This window comes from Vanessa tameamea, chromosome Z (assembly GCF_037043105.1).
Source record: "Vanessa tameamea isolate UH-Manoa-2023 chromosome Z, ilVanTame1 primary haplotype, whole genome shotgun sequence".
Lineage (NCBI taxonomy): Eukaryota > Metazoa > Arthropoda > Insecta > Lepidoptera > Nymphalidae > Vanessa > Vanessa tameamea.
In genome coordinates this window covers 11,888,451-11,914,189 of record NC_087341.1, presented here as the reverse complement: position 1 = coordinate 11,914,189, position 25,739 = coordinate 11,888,451, and the positions used below count along the sequence as shown (strand labels likewise).

Genomic DNA, 25,739 nt, shown 5'->3' with positions numbered 1-25,739 from the left:
TTCAGAATTATAGAGCAGTTATTGCAATGGTCGAGGACACTGTAGCAGCCAGCAAAATTACAGCCAATATTTATCAATATAGTGCCTGTCAATAAATGGTAAACCGTCACAAAGTCCAGAGGACTTCGCAACCACATGAAGACCGAGCATCCTAAAACTTACTTACCGTTTAACTACAGACCAAACATACATAATATCACACACACTTCGCAGCTTAATACCTAAGGTTAGCGGCACATTGGCGATGTAGGGATGGTTAATGTTTCTTATTATTTTATGAGATTTAATTTTGTTTGCTAATATATCTGGTCGTACGGCATTCCAGTTCGCCTGTTTCCTAAAATTCTATATTCTTCCAAATTTTCATCGTCTACAAAATTCGATGGACATTCAATCTTAACATTTCAAACATTTTTTGATTCGTTAACGGTTAAAAAATATTTTTTTCATTTCCTTGCGTTGGGTCTTTATGAGCATCTTCCCTTTTAAAACTTTTTTGTTTTGCAAGTAAATCTTCCATTATTTTGATATAATTACTTACTCTTAAGCCTCCAAGATAAGCTTATCTTGCGCTGCAGCTCTCTGTTTTCACTGTCTTTTAACATATTCACTAGTTTTAGTTAACCATGAGAATACATTATTAGCTAAAATGCTATAATATTCATCTGTCTACTGTAACTTATTCTTATTACTTTGGACCAAATAAAATAATATACCTCTTCTTTCCATAACTAACTTTCTGAAACATACCTCTTTCTATCAACTCTTCAATAATATCGGCTAAAATTTGAGGAGGGGCCCACATGTCGATATGTAAATTTCGTCATAATCGGTTAGCAGTTAAAATATGAAAGTGTAACAAATAAACTCGCATTTATAATATAAGGTAGGATATTACATCGTGCGTAGTGCGAGTATCTAAATCTATATTTTACTAGACAAGATTAAAGGCACCTCGGTGTAAAAATACACACGAATTTGATAAACTTTATCCTACTGAAATCGGCGGTTATGCGTGCCATGATGATGCCAATATGATTTTAGTTAGAAAATATTTAAAAAAAAAAAACAATTCTACTGAAACGTTGATCCTGTATATTTATGGCACGGCTGCAGACAGATCGATGGTGTTAACTATAAATACATTCAAATCAATATGATTGAATCATAATAATATTCTCATATATCGTATCATTCGCACAAATAAACATACATAAGATGGTATGACGTCAATGATATCAAAGAAACATACTTTCAGTTTATTTATGTACTACGTGTATTGAATGATTGAAAATATTGATTTTATTACTTATAAATAAATAGCAAAACTCATAACTAAATTTTGCTAAAATAACATTGAATACGAGTTAAAAGGAACACACTGCGAGTCCATTAACTACTACGCTTACATAATTTTAGGGTTATAATAAAAGACGTCTGAGAGAAGAAAGATTTAATAAATAGATATATTAATTTTAATCTAAAACAGTATCAGAACTAGATCAATATTAAATTAAATTTAAGGAATTACAAATTGACTACACAGAATAATTATATGACATCATATCTTTGAGCCAAACATTTATAATAATTGTAATTTTTATCTGACATACGATAATTGTCGGAAACATTTAGGATTAGGGTGCTATTATTCAGTGACAATAGGTTTTACGACGGGTGGCCAACGAGTTCATTGAAATATTACTAAGCTGGCCTTAGATACCATTAATGACACCGAGAGTAAGTTTAGATATAAGCAAAATGATATGTTGCACGCAACATTGTAATAGTTCTCAAACTATTTGTGATGTAAGAGCTTTTTTTTAAAATAAATATTTCATAAATAACTCAGTAACATCCAGTCTGAAGTTTTTTTTCGTAATTTTTCTAAGAAAGCGAACGCTTCCTGTACATAGGTTAAAGGACCATCATACGACGAGTTCTTCACATAAAGTGGGGCACAAAATACAACCGTTCGACGTAGCGACACATTTGATTTTCTTCAATTATGAATTTATTTTTATAACATTAACAAAATTTACAACATCAGAATACAATATTTACAATATTTTAATTGCAATTGCAAATTTATTGATAAATGAAATACAAATCTAGAGATACAATTGAAAATTGTCTACCGTCGTTTTAATCAAATGTATCGCTGCGTAAATGACTTACTCAAATCAATAGCACCCTGTATTAAATTATAATAAGATATTATAAAGCTAACTAAATAGTTATTGATACTTACAAAAAATAATTACAGATTATTAAATTACTTAAGTATTTTTAATCTCATAGAACATTTATGCACCATAGATTTTATATGTGATTAATTATATTAAAATGTAAAATTTCAAAGAGGCGTTAGAAGCATGTGGGGAGCGAATTCTTCTCTAACTACGTGTTAAGGGAAAATGTGTACCATATTAAGAAGTAGAAGGTATAAGGTAAAGTTAAAGTAGCACGTTTACAATATATGAGACTATAAATACCGTATAATAGATGTGACAAATGAGAACAAATAATCGAAGCCATTGCTTTAGTCAAGTTTAAAAATAGTCTAGAACTAGTGTGGTGCTATAGAACCGTTTCTTGAAACCGATTGAAGTGTATGTTGTAGTAAGGAGCATTAAGTTAGTTCACTACCGCTTAATATACTGGAAGACCGTAAAGAAACCTAAAAAAAATAAAAAAAATTAAATTTTTTAGTATTAGTTTCATTTATTTTGCTCAAAGTTTTCAATTTTATTGTATTTCTAATTCAAGAATTTTATTGAGTATATTACATCGTTGCATAGATTTAAAGTAAATAATTTATATTTACGGACTCAAGAAAAGATGCAAGTCGTTCGCAACAGGGGTGTGCGACGTTGCCGCTTCGACCGAGAATAGGACCTGTGCAGTGTGTGCCACGGTTGTCATGCCGGACAGTTTACACTCCCTATTATTATTTAACTCAACAATGGGAATTTTGAAAGATTATTTTTAGAATAAGCTAAAACATTTGTAAACAATCAATGAGAGTTGTAAGGAGAATTGATTAGGTACATTGTTATTTAATTTAAAATGTTAAATACTAGTTTACTTAAATATAACATTGAGACACATTATAAATACGCAAATGATTTTTGATTTTTTCTTTTGAATAAGAACACTAATGTCTTTAACATCGAGAAGGAAGTACTTATCAAACAAGAAAGTCGTAGTCGGAAGATTAAATTCCATAAAATTTTTCGAACATCTAACAATCGATATGCGTTTAAAATTATCTATTAAAAATATTTCTCTCTTTTACATTACATCACTGATGTGAATTTATTAGGTTTATTGCATAAGTTTCGAAAGTATTTAACATTCAACGCCATTTTAATTCTAACAACCAAATAATCATTGCGATTAATCTGGTAGCTGCGTACATAAAATAATGTGTTTTCATTTATATTTATCTATTCTCTTTGCAAGAGCACTTCAACTACATCCATTAACAATTACAGTCTCTGAATCCTTTTGTACTACTCGTATTTGCACAAATAAATCAATCGAATCGCACCAATAGTGATTCTACGAAGATTTGTGATGAAGTTCTATCATCACTAAAATTACACAGATCAAAGTACTAAATCACATTATACATTGAAATAGCATTTATTGCTTTGTCTTTAGAATTTGTCATATAAATAATGAACACCTAACGTAGCGTCCACAATCACTTAGACTCATCTATATAAATCCCTATCACGTTTTCGGCTTTCTTCAGCCCTTAGGTGGGGTGCCACCAGATCAAATACGAATATATATTCGCGCCGTGTCAAGTCAACTTCAATCCGAACAAAACTACATTTTGAAGGTCAAGTTTTCAGAAATGGTAGTTTCCACAAAAAATCATATTGACTTTATAGGCTGGTGGTTATTATTATTGCAAATAATGCGAATAGAGCCCTTGTGATATAATACCAATACGTATATTATCTTAAGCACCAGGAGGTAAGTGCCCAAAGTCAATTTTAAACCTTAGGGAGACTAAGGCGACAAGTTTCTGAAACCGTGAAGTTTCTAGAACATTCTTCAAAGTATAACTAATCATTTTGTTGTTCAAGAGTAATATAATACACATTCATCAATGTTATACATACTGTTAGCATTTATAGTGATTATTCTACTTAAGAATTCTTTTCGTTATTAAGTATATTATATCGTAAATAAAACAGACAAATACAGACCTTATATTTAAATCGAAGAATGGCATTTATTTAACGATTATCATAAAAAGTAAAATTGTAAAATATTAATCCTAATGTCAAGATTGTTACCTTTATAAATCCTATTGTAATGCGGTATTTGCTATCTTAGCAGTCAGCTGTTAAAAATTCTAATGTATTGTACGGGCAAAATATTTTTAAACATTGACAATATTCGAACTGGTAACACGGTATCATAAGTCCCATATTTAGTCAACGAATCCACGGTGGATACTTGTCGTTGGTGCGATTACATTGCTCGGTTTAATACGAACAAAATAAGCATCGAGTTCTTAACATGTATAAATATTACAAAAAATTCGTAGATTTGTTGAATTTAATCGCTATATGGCCATTGCTTATGTAAAAAAATAGTATCAATCAACAAATTTTTTTACAATAATATAATATGATATATTTCTAGATTTTACGCTTAAATTAACTATCATAGTTATTTACTATAAAACGTATCCTTTTAACTTTTAATCTTCAATCACTTCGGCTCATTTGAGAAGTATTTAAGTATCCCGATTACCCAAAAGTTAGCGTTGCAATTGCCACAGAACTACTAAAGTAAATGAAATTTATTTTAAATATAATTAAATAAATACAAACATTATTATTGTGCGAGGGAAAATTGTGCTTTTAATTAAAATGTTAATAAAATGAGAAACATTAATGTTATAAACCATTAATTATACATATATAGACCTACAAATATTTGATAAAACAATGATTGCGAAAAATATATATAAATAAATAAAAATGGTTCATTACTTTTTTCAAAAACAAATAAAGGTTTTAATAATACTGTTAAAATGTGAAAATATATATATTATTGGAATATATTCAATTAAAAATAAAATTATTAAATGAAACGTATCCGCTAAAATACGTTCCTAAAATTAAAAAAAAAAAGAGATTCTCTAAAAAAATTATATAAAATCTCAAAAAACCCATTAAAATTAAGATCAGGACTAAACTTAATCATCATAATTAAAAAAAAAAAAGAATGAAATAATGAGTAATGTTTGAGTCGACAAGTTGCAACGTAAGCATGAATCGAATTACATATATTGTAACGATGTCTTTTATTCTAATAATTCATATCAATAATATTCAATCTGATCATAATGTTAATCTACTAATTATATATAACCACGTACGTAGAAACTAATTGTATCCTGAGAATATCTACAGAAACAACACGATATCTAGGTGAACACCTAATTTTTAGAATTGATTTACCTCTGCAGAACTGCGATACTGTAGCGATATAAGTAAGTCTTATATTACATTTGACTAATTTATGTAAATGTTAACCTAATCGATTAAAATGTTGTGATACTCTATGATATTATACGTTTCATAAGTTGTAATCAACCACTTGGTTGCATAATAAGGCATGGGCTTTTGGAGTATGGACTTGTATTCTAATGAGACTATTAATAATATACAATTTAACAATTCTTTATATACTACAGATAATCACTTATAATTAATTTTATATTTCATTTAGTCTTTAGGTTTTCATACTTTACTTTTACTGCAAACCACTGTCACCTGCGTGACTCGATGAACTTGTCCATCTGTACCGACTAAGCTTCCGATCTGCATGATTGTCGACTCCTAATTATTAGCAAATATACACTAACCATAATATATTATATATAATTTCCACAAACCGTTTTAAATAAAATAAAGTAATTGAATAATACTTAGATTGACTCGACTATAATTAAGTTTAGAACATTTTTATTAAAAACTAAACCTTAATAATATCAGGGAAATCCATAACTATGTCGCCAAAATTTGTTTTATTAAAAAATATATCTGCTTGTTGCGTATAACGTTGGCGTTGTGCAAATTAAATCGACCGACCTGACAATTTTAATACCTAAACAAGACATTCGAGGTACCCATGAACAAACTAGAGCTGCAAAATACTTACTATCGACAATAAAGAAGATAATGACGAATTTAATTAACCTGTTTATCAACCTAAATTTTCACCGGAATTAAAAAAGAAACAAATTAAACAGATTAATATATAATATATTTCATCTGTGTAAATAATTAATCATTTTTGGAAGCAGCGCCATCTCTTGGCGTAGTCAAGGTACGACGTCCATATTATAATATTATGTAAATAAAAATTATTTAAATATACGGTGTATTTCAAAATATTTTTCTTGATTTAGGAAGACACATTATTCGAATAGTCGAAATGGCGTCGAATATGTAAGACTAGTGGGTACTCGGGACCAAAGGAGTCTTACTAGGAAGGCACCGAATTCTATATTGAATTCGTAAAAATGTATAAGTCATGAGTATAGTGGTCAAAAAGGGCTCAATGACACATTGTTAAGATATCCAAATGGAATTGCAGTAGTATGCACATCAGGTTTACCGAAATCAGTCGCATTTCAATAATTTCTGAACAGACTGACTGTATGTTATTTTGTATACAAATCTTCGCTTTCGCCATATACCATAACGTGTATATTGATAAATTAATATTCCTGCGTCTACATAATAAACCTAGCTACACATATATGTATCTTAATTATAAAATGACGGTTTTTAGAATTAATTATTAAAGTCACTAACATATTTATTGTATATTAATATGATAATCCGTTCCAAGTAAAGGCTAAATCAGATCTTTGTTATATGTTTATACATAGATATAATCTAATATAAATATTTCATTACAAGCCACATCGAAGAAATTATGTACGGTATAGAATAATTTAATTTTGATAATTATCAGTATTTGATATACATACAGCTGTTTAATTTTTTTTTACATTTTTTATTCTTTTTTTATATAAAATTACTTGATGTATATAAATAATAACATCAAAAAAGCAACCATTCCAGTAGTTGCCGGAAATAAAAAAAAATATAAATAATAATAATAATAATTGTACAAACAACATATATGTGATATATGAAGGATTTATTTCGATGTGTAATTTGTTTGAGATAATTGGGCTCAACTCGAATCTCTTCCTAGACATGTCATGTCACCTTAACTCTAAAATTGATGTGATGCTTTCAACGAAGTTAACTTCACAGCCCTGTCCCAAGTGTTACGTTCCATTTTTATTGGGAAGAATATTGTACGAATACTATAATCTGCCCTTATATGAATAAGTTATTATTATTTATGTCCAATACACGCGGACGCAAAAATCCGCTCAACAACTCTTAATTATAAATATTATATTCATTAATAACTTACATATGGCGATTTAGGAATAACGCAAAAGCAAGCATTTTTTAAACTAAAGCATAAATTCATAGGATCCCATGAAATTATCAATGCAATGGACTTAACCAATTATAAGTCTAATAAGAGAATAAAACACGTTTGCTCATTCAATTATTTTCACGTCTGTGTAGACACTAAACATATTTATAATCCCCAAATATAGAATACAATACTGTAAGCTTATACCCTAATAAAGCCCTGGCGAAGAGCTGCTTTTGCGTAAGTCCAAATCACTGAACTCTTTGCGTCGTAACGTAGAGTCACGACGGCACGTTAAATAGATAAGATATGGATAGAAGGCTGTATAAAAAGAAAGTGGAAGAATTCAACAAGAGCTAAGCAACGGGACAATCTATAGATTTCTCGTGCAATAGCGCTTTGCAGCGCGCACTAGCTCTTATAAGCATTATACAAGTGTGATAATATACAAATTAGGTTTCTAAATTGGATATAGATAAGTGGTTCTTGAACGCTTGCTGTAGCCGATTAGTATCTGAGGTATCACTGAGACTGAGGGTCACACTGCAACAGCCGAACAATAGACGGGTCGCTCTTAGCACCCTCGATAAACTCTTCGAGAGATAGCTTGCCGTCTTTGTTCCGGTCCATCTGGCGGAATATTTTATCCGTTCGCTTCTCGGGCGTCGATTCGTCTTCGGGCATTTTCATGACAGAGCCGACCATCTTGTAAATTGCCTAGAATTAATAAATTATTCCATTAAAAAATAGTTTTTTTCGTTTGGTCAACATATTACCTAATAAGTAGAAGAAAAAAAATATAAATATATATATGTGATCTTACGGTAACAATTTCCAGCATCTCTTGTCGCGAAATGTACCCGTTTCCATCGAGGTCGTACATTGAGAAGGCCCATTTCAATTTCTGTTCGAGTTTACCGCGAGATGTGACGCTGAGAGCGCAAAGAAACTCCCGGAAATCTATAGTACCATCGCCATTAGCATCAAATGTCCGAAACACGTGTTCTGCAAACTGTACAAAAAAAAAAGTCAAATACCAATTCTTTATTCCGGTACAAGTAGTATTATCATTAAATCTTTGCCTTTAAAATCGGATCTTCTTTTATTTTGTCTCTTCAGCAAATTCATAATAAAAGCGTTTAAAGTTTAGTATGTAAAATAGCTTATAGATGATTAAGGTATTATAGCTATAGATCCCTTGATGTGAAATGAAGTGTTTAATTTGTGTTTAAGTTACGATAATAGACTGTTCCGTTAGAACTTAGCTATGGGACCGGATCGGGATCGAAATAACCACTTCCGCTTAGGCGGTACTTCCTGCTACATTTTAGGAACAATGTTTTTTTTTTGTTTGATGATCATACCTTACTAGCATCCCCATATGGGAAAAAATTCCCATATATTTTTTTAAACTCCTCTACTGATAAATGTCCACTTGGACAATCCTTTAAAAATCCTTTATACCATTCTTGTATCTCGGCATCTTCAATCACATAAATAATAATATTATAATTAGTTTTATTTGTATTATAATTTAATTTATGTCGACCGTTGATTATGAATAAATGAATACCTGAAAATTCAGTGTTTTGCTTCAGATCCTCTAAGACTTCAGGTTTAAGTTTGCTGTTTTGTTTACCCATTTTTCTTTTATATTTACCACTTAGATTGAAGAAGTCTCAATAATTTACACAGCCGTTCTATCTCTTAGTTAGTCAATTGTTGTTCCCTAAAATACGAATAAATCATGTAAAAAAATATTTAAATAAACAATAAACCATTCAAGTAGACATCAAATGACAATAATAAAATCAAAAACGGTATTCTTGATCAATTACAATTTATATTTAGTCTGACGCTACAACGTCCACCAGACTCAGATGAAATGATATATATCACTCAAGCAACTCAAAACAGTAACACAGACACCAACAGTTAAGGAAATGACGTTACCTCTTCTTCGCGTATGGAAAATTAAATTAACGATGATACTAATGGGTGAATTTACAAAATAACGAGACAAATTAAGAAGGTTTTTTTTTGTAATTTGTATATTATACATGAATAGGCAAAACGTGAATCATTAAAATATGTATTCTTAGAAATACAACATAGAATTCATAGGGACAGTGGTTATTTTCCATCTATATAAGTGCCTATCTATTATTCTAATGACGCTGGTACGACAAGGTTGCTTTTGTAAGATACACTGCAAAATTGATACGTTTGTAAATGAGTGCACGTGACATGCACAATAAATGTTTAAAAAATCTTACTCAGACTTGCGAGATATATCATAAATAAGAATACTGAGCGCCTAAGTTTTTGTCAAGACTATATAATATCTTTACTAAACGCATATGCAATAGTTTCATGCTTGAGTACAAAATATAAATGCGTAATAATGTACACTTGCTCATTGTTAACGTTACTTAATTTTCATAGAATTACTTATAAAAAAAACAGTCCTACTTGATTTTATACAATCTTAGCTGTCACCTAATAACATATTTATATTCATAATTGATTTGGTTTATTGAATACGATATGATACTAACATAGTAATATTTACAGAATATTTAAAAAAATATATTTTAAATCGATTATAGAAACGATAAAATAACAATTCGTTACATCGAGTAGAAGCTATTACCGAATTGTTATCAATTATAAGGAAATGTTATTTTAAGGTGACAGCAAGCATCGCGTGTAGTTTGATAAACTGCACGTTTTTTTACAAATGTGTCGCATGAATACTATTAAATCATATTATGAGCATGCAAATTATACAATAAATTACTGAATTACATTGCGCTACGTGCCAGCGGCACAGTACTCGACAAAATTGATATTTGAATAATAGAAAATACTAAGACTATTATCGAATGCAACTACGTAAGTACATATCTTAAATGTTATATAATTAATTAATCTATAACACGAACTACGAGGATAATAGGTCGATAAAGTGAAATGCGTCCGCGAAGGAAGTGAAGAGTTGATTTGTTTTAAATTAAATAAAGTAATAACATCTCGAGCAATTTACAACCCGATAGACAAAACAATAAGGAATGTACTTTTCTGGTACAATTTTTAGTGACATTTTAGAAATAAAATTATAAATTTACTTACAACAGAATACACGAGGAACAGATAAATTACAATTAAACAATAAATATATCTTACAAATATTGTTCCGTTTTAAAAAAATAATAACATTTCAGTTGAATATAAATACCTACAACAAAAAAAAAACATGATTCTTAACATTAACTTAATCCTAAAACAAATAAAAATATATAATTTAACCTACTGCCATTGTGTGCAAAACAACTTAAACATAACTCCAGAAAGAGCTGCTTCACCCAAAAACTAAAAATTACGCAATTATTCTTAACTAATTATTCTATAATGACAAAGACCACAGAGTATACAATTGAAAATTAACAAAGGAGTTTACATAATTACAATTTATTTGGCATATAAACTTTAACAAGATCATTTTACAAAACAAACGTATGATATACATTAATTTAAGCAGCACAATATTTGACAAAAATAAATTATGACTAAATAATATTTGCTTAGATTTAAAAAATACAAAACAAATTAATTTGACTAAAATTTGACTTCATAAGAGCGTCGTATACTGAACAAATATTGCAATAATATGTTTAATTATTTTTAAATTAATTCTTATTAATAGTTTTAGATCAAGGTTTTTCTAAAAAATAAAAACAAAAGAAATCTAAAATATCAACTCAATTACTCTGTAAAACTGAATTTATTACAATATAATTCAAGGTCAAATACAGTACTGCTAAATTCTCAGAACACAAGGGCATAGTAGAATATGTATTTGTCGTAGTCCAAAGAGCCAAAATGATAAACTATATGAACTGCAATATCTTATATTTGAACCAATTTCGAAGTTAAAATTCATAGGCAGATCTACGAACAATTAAATGTAGTTATTTACTACTTCATGCTATCATTAAAAAAATGATTTAATTCCAGTTCTAATTTATTCAAATCTGAGGAACAAAGTATTGCAGACATAAAACAATTAGATAACCTTATAAGCATATTAGGAATAAACATTTGAGCCAAGATTATAAGTATAGACACAAAAGTTATTTGTGTTCTAAATTGAAATAGAATTGTGCATTAGCTTTTAATAGAGAAATCTAGTAAAACCTTTTTTTTTTTTATTTATTAATATTATATATTTATTATAATGAACAGAGAAATAAAACGTAATACGGGAGCTTGGGTCGCGATGCTGATTTTATAGTGTATTTATTATCATCCAAAGAATATATTTTTAAAGTTTTTAATTTGAAAATAGTACTAGTTTTAAATTTAATTTACTCCTAAAAATATTAATTGTCCGTTTCAATTTTTAAGTTACATTTATTTTAATATCATTTAAATACCGAATTAATGCATCGTTAATATGGTTTTCATTTACATTAACGACATTAAGATTTACAAAGATTAGTTTGTTTAAAATATGAGTTTATGAATTATAGATGAAACCGATATACAAAAAGAAAAGGATAAAAACTTACGTCAACAAAACTCATGGAATGTAATCTTAGGCAAGAAAAACATTTTCTTTTTAGTTTTCAGTGCATACATTATACATATCGGACAATATTGATCAAAATCATGTTATATTCAAATATTAAAAATGTCTACAAACTTTTTAAACATTTTATATATTTATTACAAAATTACGATTTATCTAATATTTTACTAGCACCCAAACCTGTTTAATACAATATTTCCCTATTACATGTATTTTAGTCGATATTTATTATTATGTTTTTTAATTGTGCGGAAAGATATCATAGTTATCCTTATTATATTCCAATAATCGTGCACTGAAAACTAATAACCATTTAAATACAACAAAACCATAATTCGCGACCCCATCAAACAATATGGCATATTTAAAAAATAATTACAGCTTTTTCATAAATTTTAATTAGTCTACCGTCTAATAAATATACAATCTAAAAGATATGGGGACTAGGATACACTAGAAATTTTGTTCCTTAACTACAATTTGGAAGGAGACTTGTGCATGAATTTGGCGTTATTTTTATCCGAAACAATTAAACATAGCTGATATCGCTTGGAACGAAGCAAAAAGTCGAAACAAAAACAAGAGAAGAGAGTAAAAACCTATTGTATCAGGAACTAGAAGGCACAGTAGAGGAATGTAATATCGAAGAATATAAAATTAAAGAGCGACTGAAACCTTTACCTAGAAGTCTATATGTTTAAGCTCAAGTCGAACGATGTCAGAATGAAATAGTCAAAAACCATCGAGGACAGCTAATACTAGAATGTCAGTTTTAAACTGAGTGGATAAGATGACGTTCCCTGTCTATGTGAATAAGGAGATATAACACCAGATTTGAAATATGTGACACCAATGTTCGACATTAGATCGATAAATACTTATTAATATGCGTATAATAAAACTTACATATAATTCGACTTAACTTCCACAGAAGCGATCAGATTGTGTGTATCGATGCGTGTTCGGTATGCGTTAGGTTCTGCGGTTGAATCTATCAATCTGATCTTCTCTGTTCGATCACCACTATACTAATTGTTGCCTTAATAATGTAAGATTGACATTTGTTTATACTTGTGCAGCACATTAATTAACCATTGATAAATTTAAAGTTCAATGAGAGGATAGTTTGAGAACGATTGCCTAATAAGTGTACGGTTCGGACATAATACTTTATATTAGGGGGACGTCCAACGGCGACATTAAAAGAAAAATTTAAAATAACGATTTCACAGATCATCCTCATTGTGTGAATTTAAATGTATACATCAAAGTTGGGCGTGTCTATATTGACGCAAACAATACTATCGGCTTTTGATAAACAAGATCGGATCGTGCTGGTTTTAGAATTGAGATTTAGGTTGATCGAATGCAATAGCCGCAGATCAAACGTATCGCGGGCTATAATACATTTCAGTTTAATACGACTAGCGACATTATAGACGTGCTTGTCAGCGTTTTATATTTAGATCAAATCTTTACTATGGTGCAGTTCGCACCGGAGGAGACGAAACGAATCTGATGAATTAAATGTAAGGGTATCCATCAATCATGTTAAATATCAAAATCTTAAAGAGTCTTTCAACTATTAAAAATTAAAGTGGTAAAATATAAAAAAATAACGCCGTCGGTTCATATTGAGGTATACAAGGGAGAGAATGGTTATGAATTGATAAGAAGTAACGCCTTAAGGTGCAAGCATTTTGGAAAGCTCCTCGTCTTGGAGACAACCCTTGAGGAACTCCTCCTGGGTGAGCTGACCGTCGTTGTTCTCATCCATCTTCGCGAAGATATTCTTTGCGCGCTCTTCAGCCGAATCAGCTGGCCTGTTACTTGAACAAGCTCCCAACATATCGTAAATAGCCTGTAATAAGTTAAATACATAGTAAAAAAAAAAACTAAAATTATTTCGATTAATAACATTATAATAATATCTTCTGCCTTACTTGAACGATTTTTGTCATCTCCTGAATATCAATCACCCCGTTTCCATCAACATCGTACATACGGAAAGCCCATTTCAGCTTCTCCTCGGGAGTTCCACTGGAGGTCACGTGGATCGCTTGTAGGAATTCCTAAAACAAACATTAATTCTCGATACACAGCAACATCCCAGTAACCAATAAACGAGGACGGTCGACTGTTTTGTACATATTACATAAATCAGATAACTCATAGAAATAACAATTTTAATTAAAATGGTAATGTCGTAACATCGCAACATCAATATTTATTTATACAATTCGCAACTGCATGCACGAACAGAATTATAAACACAGCAAAAAGTAAACATTCGCATAATTCGCGCGATAGATTATCTTGGTTTTAGTCGCTTGTTTGTTACCTTAAAATCTATATATCCGTTCTTGTCCATGTCGAATGTTCGGAATACGTGATCACAGAATTCGACAGCGTTACCAGATGGGAAAAACATCTTATACATGTCGACAAATTTAGCCGGGGTCAGCCTTCCGTTAGGACAATCTTGCTGTGAACGCACAATATTCAAACATTAAAGCACCATTTGAATTCAAAATAAACGACCTATCAGTACGCTTGCATGAACGTACAGCTGGCGCCGTCGCTCTTACTTACCTTGAATCCTTTATACCATTCCTTGATGGTAGTCTCGTCGTACGACGTGTGGGTCTTGAGGAAGTCCATATCCTCTTTAGTGAGTTTATCTTTGCTCACGAAGCAACCCATCTTGATTTCTAGAACAAAATATTAATACATTATACTCAAATTGAACAAATATCTTCTCGATTTGAATTTATATAACAGAAATCATCAACAAAGTTGAACACTATTATCGAGTAAATCTTATTGTTACTGATTTAAAGCAACACTTCTTATAGAAAGTTAATATAAGTAGAATAAACAAAGACGTCAGTCATGAAGTTAGTCTCTATAGATCTAGGAACGTATTATGTTTTTCTGGACTGGCATAAATAGCTTCGAGTGTGGTCTGATACTATACATCTCAATCAGGAACTTAACGAGAAAACAGTAGTCAGTAACAGACAAAACAGTAGGAACAAAATATTTTTAAAACTTCTTGTTTATGATATTTCATGTACGAACGTAGTATTTAATTTTAGAAATAATTCGTGTAGACGTGTTATTATACAAACACACAGTTAATAATTAACTTTTCTATGCACTAACCTATCGACTAGTGGCAGCATTTTTTGGGTGATTATATCAACTAATTTTACTGTGGCATTCTTTTACAATTTTAGTTCATTAACAAATACCACAAGACTATTTTCTAAGTTCACGTATTTGTATTATTATTTAATTGCTTTGTACTAATGCGGTAATTGTCGCCGAAAATCCTATGCAGATAGAATAAATAAACGAAAACCGGTGACAGCACATTGTACAAGACTGTTTGGGAAGGTACCACTCACTCATCAGATATTCTTCCGCCAAACAGTTGCAGTTTGAAAGGTGAGTGAGTGTAATTAAAGGCAAAGGACATAACATCTTACTCCCTAAGGTTGGTGGCGCATTGGCAATGTAAGAAATGGTTAATATTTCTTAAGCACCGATGTCTATAGGCGGTGGTGACCACTTATCATCAGGTGCTTATTTGTTCGTCTGCCTACCTATATATATATATATATAGACCATAAGAAAAAAAACATGATGGCGGCACTACGGCTTTTTACTTTATTTCATAGATTTAAAATTACAGGAAAACGTATTTATATTACGCACACATAAAAACTATTTTTAATTTATTTTTAACGGTCCCGTCATGCAATCAATCTTTATTTACGAACACCACCGAATCGAATATCGTACAAAAGGCCTTTTGAAAAGCAATCAAAAATACGCAGGTATTTGAAGTATTTCGTTTATGCGACATCGTTTTTGCTAATTTTTTATGTAATGTTTGATATTATAATATTATTTAAATTTAACGTTTGAGCAATATTGAGAATGAACTGCGCGTGAATTGTTAATTCTATAATTTTCCAATGGTTCAAAGTTTAAATTATCTCCTGGGAATTGTTACATTTCCCGGGTGATAGACTAAACTTCGATACAATACAATATGGCGACCCGACCTATTTTATAAGTTATTAACAAGCCGAGTTCTATTATAATTTCTCACGTGGTTAGCCGTTAATGCGTTTACAGATAGTACAATAAAAACCATTTAAAAATAAAGGCTAGGTGCAAACATAGTTTTTTTTATATGATACTGGTAAAACCAGGCATCGCTGTGACGCCTGTGTATATTTACCAACACTCATGGCGATCCGTTTATCGGTATAGAAGTTGATGTATGTATTGATTTTCAGCTCCATCTAGCAGAGAATAATAATAAAATATAAGTAAAAAAATCTCCTCCATTAAATAATACATGTGTGTAGTAACTTACACAGTTCATTCTTCATTTAAACTTCTTAGAAAGATTATAAAAGTAATATAAACTTTTCAGTTATTTACTCGTCGGATTTATTGGCCTATACAGCGACGATTTTAATAAAAGGCATTGATATGAATCCTACAAAAGCATAGGGCGTGGAAATGTCACGGACTTAACGACGATAAAGATAAGCGAAGCGCGCACCCTCGTGGCGCTCGTCACAGGTACCGCAGGCGTGCTTCTAATACATATTTCGATAATGATAAATCGTAAAGCTAAAATATGAAACTGAATTATAAAGGAAATTGTAGGTATCATTGGGGCTTTTAACTAGTATTATAGAAGGCGCCTGCCTTATATCAGATACCTGATACTAAAGAGTGATCTATGGCGATAAATTGTCACAAGCTATGGATATTTGATTACTCTTTCTTTTATAAGTGATAAAAGCCACAAGACAACCCATCAAAGTCTCCCTATTGTGTCTTGGCAGCAAATAGGAGTTAAACGAGTTCATATATCCAAGGACAAGTGAGCAAACGAAGCAAATACATTATTTCACATCATTTTCAACACAACTATTTACAATATGAGTCGAGATGGCCCAGTGGGTAAAACGCGTAGAACTCAAACGATGATTGCGGGTTCATACTTAAAGCACTACTGAATTTCCCTGTGCTTAATGTGTGTGCGTGTGTGTGTGTGCGTGTGTGTGAAAACATTGTTAGGAAACCTTACATGTCTATCCATTAATTCGCATTGGAACAGGTGGAATTCGTTCGAAAACCTTCGCAGTGGTAGAGGAGGTTTTGCCCAGTGGAACATTTGCGGCTGTTACTTTTATTTACAATATACTAAACACTACTAATAATGTATAAAGAATTTTGCTGTCAAACTGCATTTCTGTTACATTATTGTAGTATTTGTACGTATAAGACAGCTCACGGACCATAAAACAACTAATAGATTGCTAACGTTATTTTATGAGCTTACGACAGTTTTATGCAAGAGGCCATTATTAGTGTGTTGCAGATAAGGAACCGTGATTGGGAGGAAATTTCATTTCAAACGCAGATTGTATTGTATGAAAAGTTATCATTCGATGATCCGTTGGTGACAAAAAAGATGTCTTATTAAATGGGTAAGTGAAGGGGTTGAATTTCAACGCGAATCAACTTAATTTTTATATTAAATATTAACGATTAAGGGTTAACATTTTTTGTAACTTTTAAGATAACAAACAATTATAAAAAGTAAATACTCATTTTATAATGTACTAGCGACCCGCCCCGGCATTGCACCCGGATTCGCACGGGTGCAATTCTGATACTAAATATACTACAGAATGTCTTACAACTTTCACAGTTTTTCAGTCATTAGACAATACAATATGTCCCTGCGTTTTAAATCTGTAATATCTTCGAAAATATTCATTTAAATTAAATGCTGTAAAGGGCCATATTGATCTATATTAAATTACAATGTATTTAATACTTAATAGGATAACAATTAATGCTGTATTGCTTAAAATCGCTTCGAAAATAAGCCATTATTTATCGTAAAAAATAAAGGAAAAAAACTGGTTATTGTGGGTTATCCCGAAGAGATAGACCATATACCATTAGGGACATTTTTGACCTTTTTAAGATGTACAATACATACATGTAATAAGATGTACATTATTTTGATCTATCTCGTAAGGTTCGGACAGCGTTTGCAATGTAACCTCAAAAAATTTGTTTATTTACATCACTTTAGAAACCTTTAAAATTATCAGTATTTCTCTACTATATTGTGCATGCATTATTTATATTTATATTTTTTATATATTTTATTTGGATAACCAACAAAAGAAAACATTGTTACATTCATTTCATTATAAAACTATTAACAATAACTTAAATGTCCTTTTAATTATAGGCTATCACATCATGCAAAATATAATAATTGTAGTGTATCAATATTTAAATTAAAAAACAATAATAATAAATTCAATAAAAATTACAAAATAATCAATAACATTGACATAACTAATAACATTATAACAGAAAATACAATTAAACATTTCAATATAACACAAAGTTTTAAAATATCACAAAATTAAATTAAAAAATATATATATATTTTATTATAGTTATTTAAAAAAAAATGCATTATGTATAATACTAAAATCAATCAAGAAGAAAATATATATTATATGTACATATATGAATATTCATAAATGATGAAGGTTTATACACATAAACCTTCCTCATGAATAAATCTTTAATTAAAAAAACCGCATTAAAATCCGTTGTGTAATTTTAAAGATCTAGCATACATAGGGCCAGTCTTTGTACTTTTTACTATGTAATGATCAAGAATTTTCTTTAAAAAATAATTTTCATTAAAATATATTGATTACCTGATAAAAAACAATACAATATATTGTTTTTATTTAAGTTATTGTATGTTCATTTTTGCGAAATATTTCAATTTAAATGAATCCCTTATTTTTACTATTAGATATTTTTGCTAATAAGATCAATCCCACCCCATAGTAAATCTACATAGAATAGATATATGCCCCCTTAATCAATTTTTATTTTAGTAGGTACCAAAGTAGTAGTTAGACTAAACGCTGGGCTAAGACGTACAAGTCAAACTGCATTTGTAGGTATATAATTATGCAATATACTTGTATTTTCTCCATAACATTTTCATAAAATAAAATATGTAGTTGTATAGGTAGGATTAATATTTAACAATGTAAGCTTTTAGCGATCTGACACGTAACATTATTCAAGCACGGAAGGGCATGTAGATTGCATGAACATAAAAATGTACGTATATATAATATGTGGAGACTGATATGAATTTTCGTTTCAATATCAACATTATATTTCGTTGTCAGATAAGTAGGAACAGTTTCATTTATTTCTTTATCACTCTGAATATAAAAAGTAGTAGTAGGAAGCTAAAGGATTCACATGTGTAAATTTTTTTTTCGACAAGTGCTGGTTTCCTCGCGAATATTTTCTTCAACGCCGAGCCTAAGATGAATCATATATTACAAAAGTAAGTACATAATAGTTCAATCACGCTCGCCCGGACTTGAATCCACATCTTTGGCTATGTTACACATGTTACAGCTATTCATTAAGCCAAACAATTAATAATATGAAAAGAGAACTTCTTCCCAGGCTCCCAGAATTGGAATGGAGTGGCCTTAGCCCAGCAGTGGGAAATTTATAGGCTGTTAATGTAATGTAAGCCCATATGGTTTCAATAGTCACTTGATGAAAAGTGACTATCCTCGGCCATGGAAATCTGCAACGCCGGGCTTGTAGGCTTATTTCTTGATGGTTCCCTAGTCGTATCGGTGGTTGTCTATGCAGTAAATAAATACTTAATAATAATAAGTACGTACTAATGTTAATATAAACTTTGACAATAAATTGAACTTGAAAATTGCGAGTATGAAATTCTAACGACCTTATCTATAAATGTTGTTTCACAGGTGTTTAGTCAGATAATGATTTTCTTTCAAAGAGCCCTTGAGGTTAATGCACAAAATATTTTTACAACTTTGATATGAATTTAACATGACGTTAAGCAACATTTGACGGTATATTTCTCCTCACGACTCCGGATACAAGCTATTGTGAAGCGCTCGTCCGTTTTTTATGTCAATTAATTTCGCGTCATTTAGAACGGCTTTTACTTAACATATTAATGAACGGATAGGAATAATTTAATTTTACGTAAATAATTCCTATGTTTAATTTTACAAACAATAAATTCTAATAGGTAAAAACATTACCATAAATTAGAACAAAACACGGCCAGAAAATGTTCTCTATTCTTTACTCAATTCTTCTTTTTATTCTATTCCTTCTTCTTTATTTTATTTCCTAAGAATTGTATAAGGCAAAATTACAATGATATTTAAACAAAAAGCTACAGATTTTTCTGGTAGCCGATATTCCTACGCGTATCAATCATACTAGTATATACCTACATTCAAAAATTTTATTGTATACAAGTGCCGAAGGACTTAATCCGAAATAAATATCATACATAACATGTCGTATTAAATAAATGTAAGCAGTAATATTATTTGCATTTCGTGTCATTAGAATGTGCACCGAGTATACGTATATTTGATCTTGGAATGTTACTTTGTGCCAATATTTGCCACAAAGAGTAAGTAATAGATTGTCTCTCAAAAGCACTTTGAGTAAAACCAATGTTTCCAACCAGCAATTGCGAAAACTAACGTAAATAAAAATAAATAAAAAACGAAATATTTAATTACACAATATATTCAATTTTATTTCGATGCTTCCATATTTTACATAAAAAAATATTAAGAAAATACAAAAAGTTAGTGTAATATTTAAAACCATTTTTTAAATAATTACAACTTGAAGCAGTATGAAAGGAAATTCGATAAATTTACATCCGACTACCGGCAAAGGTGCGAAAATAGCAACATCACGACACCTTTTATAACGTTGCACTTTTACCCTAAATGCCACAGGTTATAAACGAAAGTAAGCTTGAAAATGTTAGCAAATTTGTCATGAAATTAATGTTCTCATAAATCATAATACAAATGTTAATTTCACAGATGTCACTATTCTAGACTGATCTGTCGTTTTAAGAACTTTATGCGGAAGCCTTGAGCTGGTGAATAAATAAGATTTACTTACGATGATTACCTTCAGTGAAGAGCACGCGATGAAATGTATAACACAAGTCAGACACTTGAAACGGTTTACAGTCTTTCCCCGGATTTGAACACGTCTATTTTGGTTACATTAGCGTAATATACTCATAAACAAATCATAAAAAGCTTCCATTACACATTTATTTTTCATATAAATACAATTTAATTACGACGTTACCAAATTACATAATGTCTTTAATACAAGACACTTATTTCAAAGAGATTATTATAGATCTATTCTCTCAGGAAGGCGCGCCGCTCCACATTAAATTAAATATTATTTTAATTAAATATACATAACGAATATAATCTATTTGTATTCTTCCGTTTTCTTTACTGTTGTCAGGCACACTAAGCCATCTTGTTAGCGTATCTCACTCATACTAAAGAACGTCGACAATAATTCACCGTGGAGGGGCGCATCTTCGTGAGTGAATTGATCTATAATAAATATTTAAATTATATGTTTCGAAAGCGAGAACAAGCTTTAATTTATGAAAAAAATATGGGATTGCTATTAACAACATCGGCAAGTAGATAAGGTTATTTTTTGCCGACTTTAATAAGGAGGAAGTAATCAGTTCAAGCCTATATCGTTTTGTATACATGTTCTTTGATAGCTTCGCCGATTGATATACCAGAGCCTTATCTTTCAATTTGGAAAATGTATTGTTAATGTCGATTTTAGTCAAAAGCAAGCAGACTGAACAGAAAAATTGCTACAACCTAAACAATGACTACAAAAATATCTGATTAGGTATTGTTAATATTTAAATTTTATTTGTCAGTTCATAGTTAAAGTATATGCGAGAAATTATTTAGTTCGGTTTTTTTTATTAAAACCATTTTATTACTCTTTACTCTTTAATTCACTCTTTTTTAAAGACGTTTTTCGGAGCTTAATTCTTATGGTAGGTATATTATTCTATTCATATTTTAGACATTCCTGGATATCAACCAATATACTTTGATTTCCTCACGATGTTTCCTACACAGCGGATCACGAGATTTATATTATTAAAAAAAACACATGAAATATCTATGGTTCCTATTATAATAAAATATACTTAAGTCTAAAAACAATTCCAAGCATTTTTTATTTATTGCACAAGTTTTTTTCAAAGACGTAGACATGGCAACACGTACGCATATTAAATACATCACAAAACAAATGAAGCGTGAATGGTTTATTTTCAGACGTTATTTTTGACGCCATAGGATCAATAGCTAAGGTGATTTATATATATAATATTCAAACGTTGAGTTGCGATTCACCGAAATAGTTTAACGAGAAATCGGAGGGCACGACTACTATTAAAATCGAATAGGCGATACGTCAGCGAAGGAAAACGTGCCACTGCATATTAAATCAAACATTTGCATTGAATATTTTGAGAAAAGACGCTTTCCAACGTTTCCCAACACATTTCAACTTAATTTATATCTCGCATAATGTTAATCAACCACATTTCCATAACAAATAAAACATTATCAAACTGTTCATATTAAGGATGGATTAATTTCCTTCTGTATGTTCTAAAATGTTAAAATATTCGAATAAACCTCATAATAAAAAAACTTGACTGAAGTAGTAAAGTAACCGCAGGCAAGCAATCTCATCAAATATCATTCCCCTTTATTTCACCTTGAATCGCTATAAAACAATTGAGCTGTAGTTAATGCTTTCACTTTTTTCAGTTTAATTTCTATTTCATATTATTATGCAATAGACCTTCTGTATTGGCAGTTGATACACGTACATATGTACGTTGACGGCTACCATTTTAAGTTAGAGGTCGGTCATACTTAATAATGCTAGTCACGTCTGCTTCAGTTGGCTCTACAGCTTCATGAATATCTGTTATTATGACGCAATTAACGGGCATTTGAGCATGATGTCGCGACATTTTTAGTTTAAGCAGAGCGCCTTTCTGTTTCTTTTACCTATATGTAATTTGGAAGCTAAAATACAAACTACTTAATGAGTATACGAGATATTCTGCAGATGTATTTTATTTCACATTAAAACACTGGATTAAATGTATTTTATTTCCTAATACTGTTGTTACTTTTTGTTTGAACCTGTTCCATCCGTTTGCTCGAAGTGCCGGCGATCATTAGAGTAATTATTCAGTTCGTTAACAAAGCTCTCCAAAATCTCTTGACAGTATTATGGTAATACAATATGAAAGCTTCCTATAACTCTCAGAGCTTGCTTGGTTTTTATTTCTTCCATTTTTTTAAATAAACTTAGTTACATGAAATAAAATTTCCTGTAAATGTTTCACGTATTTGAAAATAAAAACGAGTCGACTGCTTCAACGCTGTCGTAATTTATTCAACGCCCTCACTCAAAATTACTATACGTCAATACTGCAAAACGCTTTGTATTTTAGAATTCTGTGCCAAAAAGGGTAAAAAAGAGCCCTCATGAATAGACTTTGTTATATATCTGTTTGAACACATTCATTTTTCTCCAAATCTTGACGTTAAAATTTGGCACAGTTGTAAACTCGGTCGTCCGCATCTAATTCTCGGTTCAAAATTTCAACTTATTATTCATGTGCCAATATATTTTAAATCTAAAGTAGTAAAATGTTTATGCTGCATTTTCCATGCATTCCCAGTTTAAATAAAGATTTTATCTAAGTTTTAAAGCATTGGCGAAGGAAAAAATTTAACTATTAGGAATTTAATATTCTTAAACGGGAAATAAACGTCACCATAAATGTGATCTCTGCAGTGATTATATTACGAAGTCCTGTGCCGTTAGTTTTGCTTTTACATACTTTTTATATGTAGTTTGTGTAAAAAATCTATTACTATGGCTTCGATGAAACCTAACTTCTGACAAAAGTTATATTTCAGACACTAACTAACTGTAACTTAAAAAGTACGACTTGTACAAATACTTTTGTCCGAGGACGAAAAGAAGTTACTTTGATTCAGTTAACTGATTTGAATAAACTCAAGTTAAAGATTTTTTTTTATATTTTTTATACGGTGTAATGTAAGATTGAAGAATTTTACAATGGAGAATAGCTAATATGTTATAATCATATACGTTCCTGTCACCGACACTATATTGCTAAAATGTTCACTTCGAACAGTTAATGGTTAGAAATAGGGCTTAAACCAAATGTATTAATGTTTTAATTATAATGAAGGTCTCTTCATGTACTGTAGATAATAGTCACTAAGATATAATCATAATATTTTTCAAACTTCATCACATCACTAATCTTTCCTGCTCAATATTGTGCAGCAAAAGCAAAATACATTCAATAGCTATTACATTTTGCAGGCAATTTCTTGGATGTCATCGAATGTAGTAAATAATTGTTATGTTAGGTATCCTTTACCTTTAAAGTAATAATTAAATATTCGAAAAACGAATGTACAACGTTGACAGCAAATTATGAATTTAATATTTAATAAGTTATATACCAAAGAGATGTCGAAGGTATAAAATCTGTGTGCATAAAATTCCCTATAAATTGTTTCACATTATCTATGTAGTAAAATGTTTAGTAAAGTTTGTTAGCACGAGATACATGCATGTATTTGCCCTAGTTACGTGAAAAATATTCTACCGATGTCACCTATGATGGAGACACGAATGAGACTGCTTGATTGAAAATAATCTAGATTTCAATGATGGATTTGTCCGCAATTGCCATTCTTATTAACATAACTCATCAGAACCGCTCCATTTAAACAAATTATTGTATTATCATTTGAATTACTTGCAAGTTTGAAATAGGTTAAAATCGACTAGACTTGTTTACATACTTTCGTTAGCTATAAGTGAAGCTATATATAAATAAATTATGTCAGAAGTTATGTGGGTGTTAAGCGTGGTTTATCAGCCCACAACATCCAGGTGTCGGCACCCGGATTTTGGATTTTCCGGATTTTGGATTTTCTCATCTACTTTAATGCATTTATTATAGTAAAAAAAACTGCTAAGCTGAATTTAATATAAACGTAATCACGTGTTTACGTATTACGTGTTTCGTAACCCAGGTTTGTTGTATATGTGAAATGTTATTTTGATTACAAAAAAAATCCTTAACTGTCAAAAGGGCTGTATCTGTACTGGTATTGTAAAAATTGCAATTTCATAATGTCTCCAATAAAATACCTGTCTGTAAAATTAACCACTGCTGGGCTAATTGAGACGTAAATTAACGGTGATATTATCAGTTGAACAGAAAAGAGATTGTAAGCGGAGTGAACTAGACAGTTGCAGTGAGGTGAGTAGAAGTGAGGAGGGGAGAGGGGTTGCGACCGTTGTTAAAATATATTTTAAATGTGATCTTGCTAGCGAAGGTGACAGTTAAATAAATAAAATGAGACAAATAAAATAATGAGTAATTTAATTGTTTCGAATTATTACTATTAAGGTTTTAGTATTTAACAGTTACGTTCTGAGCCTACTTATGAATGTTGCAGAGTTTCATCCAACATGTAGGGTTTTCCAACGAAGTTTTCTTCCATTTCCATCGAGCACGCGACTGGTCATAAATGTAGCACATAAAATGTCAGTGGTGCCTACCCGT

At 30.5% G+C, this 25,739-nt stretch overlaps 2 protein-coding genes across 2 annotated transcripts in view; both read right to left on the bottom strand.

The window, feature by feature from the left end:
* Nucleotides 1-1,438: 1,438 nt before the first annotated feature.
* The window catches only part of LOC113401643 (neurocalcin homolog), an 82,415-nt gene continuing 58,114 nt past the window's right edge, over nucleotides 1,439-25,739 (bottom strand). The window contains exons 2-5 of the mRNA XM_064220436.1: nucleotides 9,071-9,226; nucleotides 8,862-8,980; nucleotides 8,321-8,509; nucleotides 1,439-8,214 (exon numbers count right to left, since the gene is read on the bottom strand). Coding sequence (XP_064076506.1) covers nucleotides 8,020-8,214; nucleotides 8,321-8,509; nucleotides 8,862-8,980; nucleotides 9,071-9,140 — 573 coding nt within the window. The 5' untranslated portion in view covers nucleotides 9,141-9,226 and the 3' untranslated portion in view covers nucleotides 1,439-8,019. The remainder of the gene's footprint in view (nucleotides 8,215-8,320; nucleotides 8,510-8,861; nucleotides 8,981-9,070; nucleotides 9,227-25,739) is intronic.
* LOC113401653 (neuronal calcium sensor 2) overlaps nucleotides 9,522-25,739 on the bottom strand; it is a 31,069-nt gene continuing 14,851 nt past the window's right edge. Inside the window, exons 2-5 of the mRNA XM_026641649.2 lie at nucleotides 14,681-14,799; nucleotides 14,430-14,573; nucleotides 14,032-14,160; nucleotides 9,522-13,949 (exon numbers count right to left, since the gene is read on the bottom strand). Coding sequence (XP_026497434.1) covers nucleotides 13,773-13,949; nucleotides 14,032-14,160; nucleotides 14,430-14,573; nucleotides 14,681-14,791 — 561 coding nt within the window. The 5' untranslated portion in view covers nucleotides 14,792-14,799 and the 3' untranslated portion in view covers nucleotides 9,522-13,772. The remainder of the gene's footprint in view (nucleotides 13,950-14,031; nucleotides 14,161-14,429; nucleotides 14,574-14,680; nucleotides 14,800-25,739) is intronic.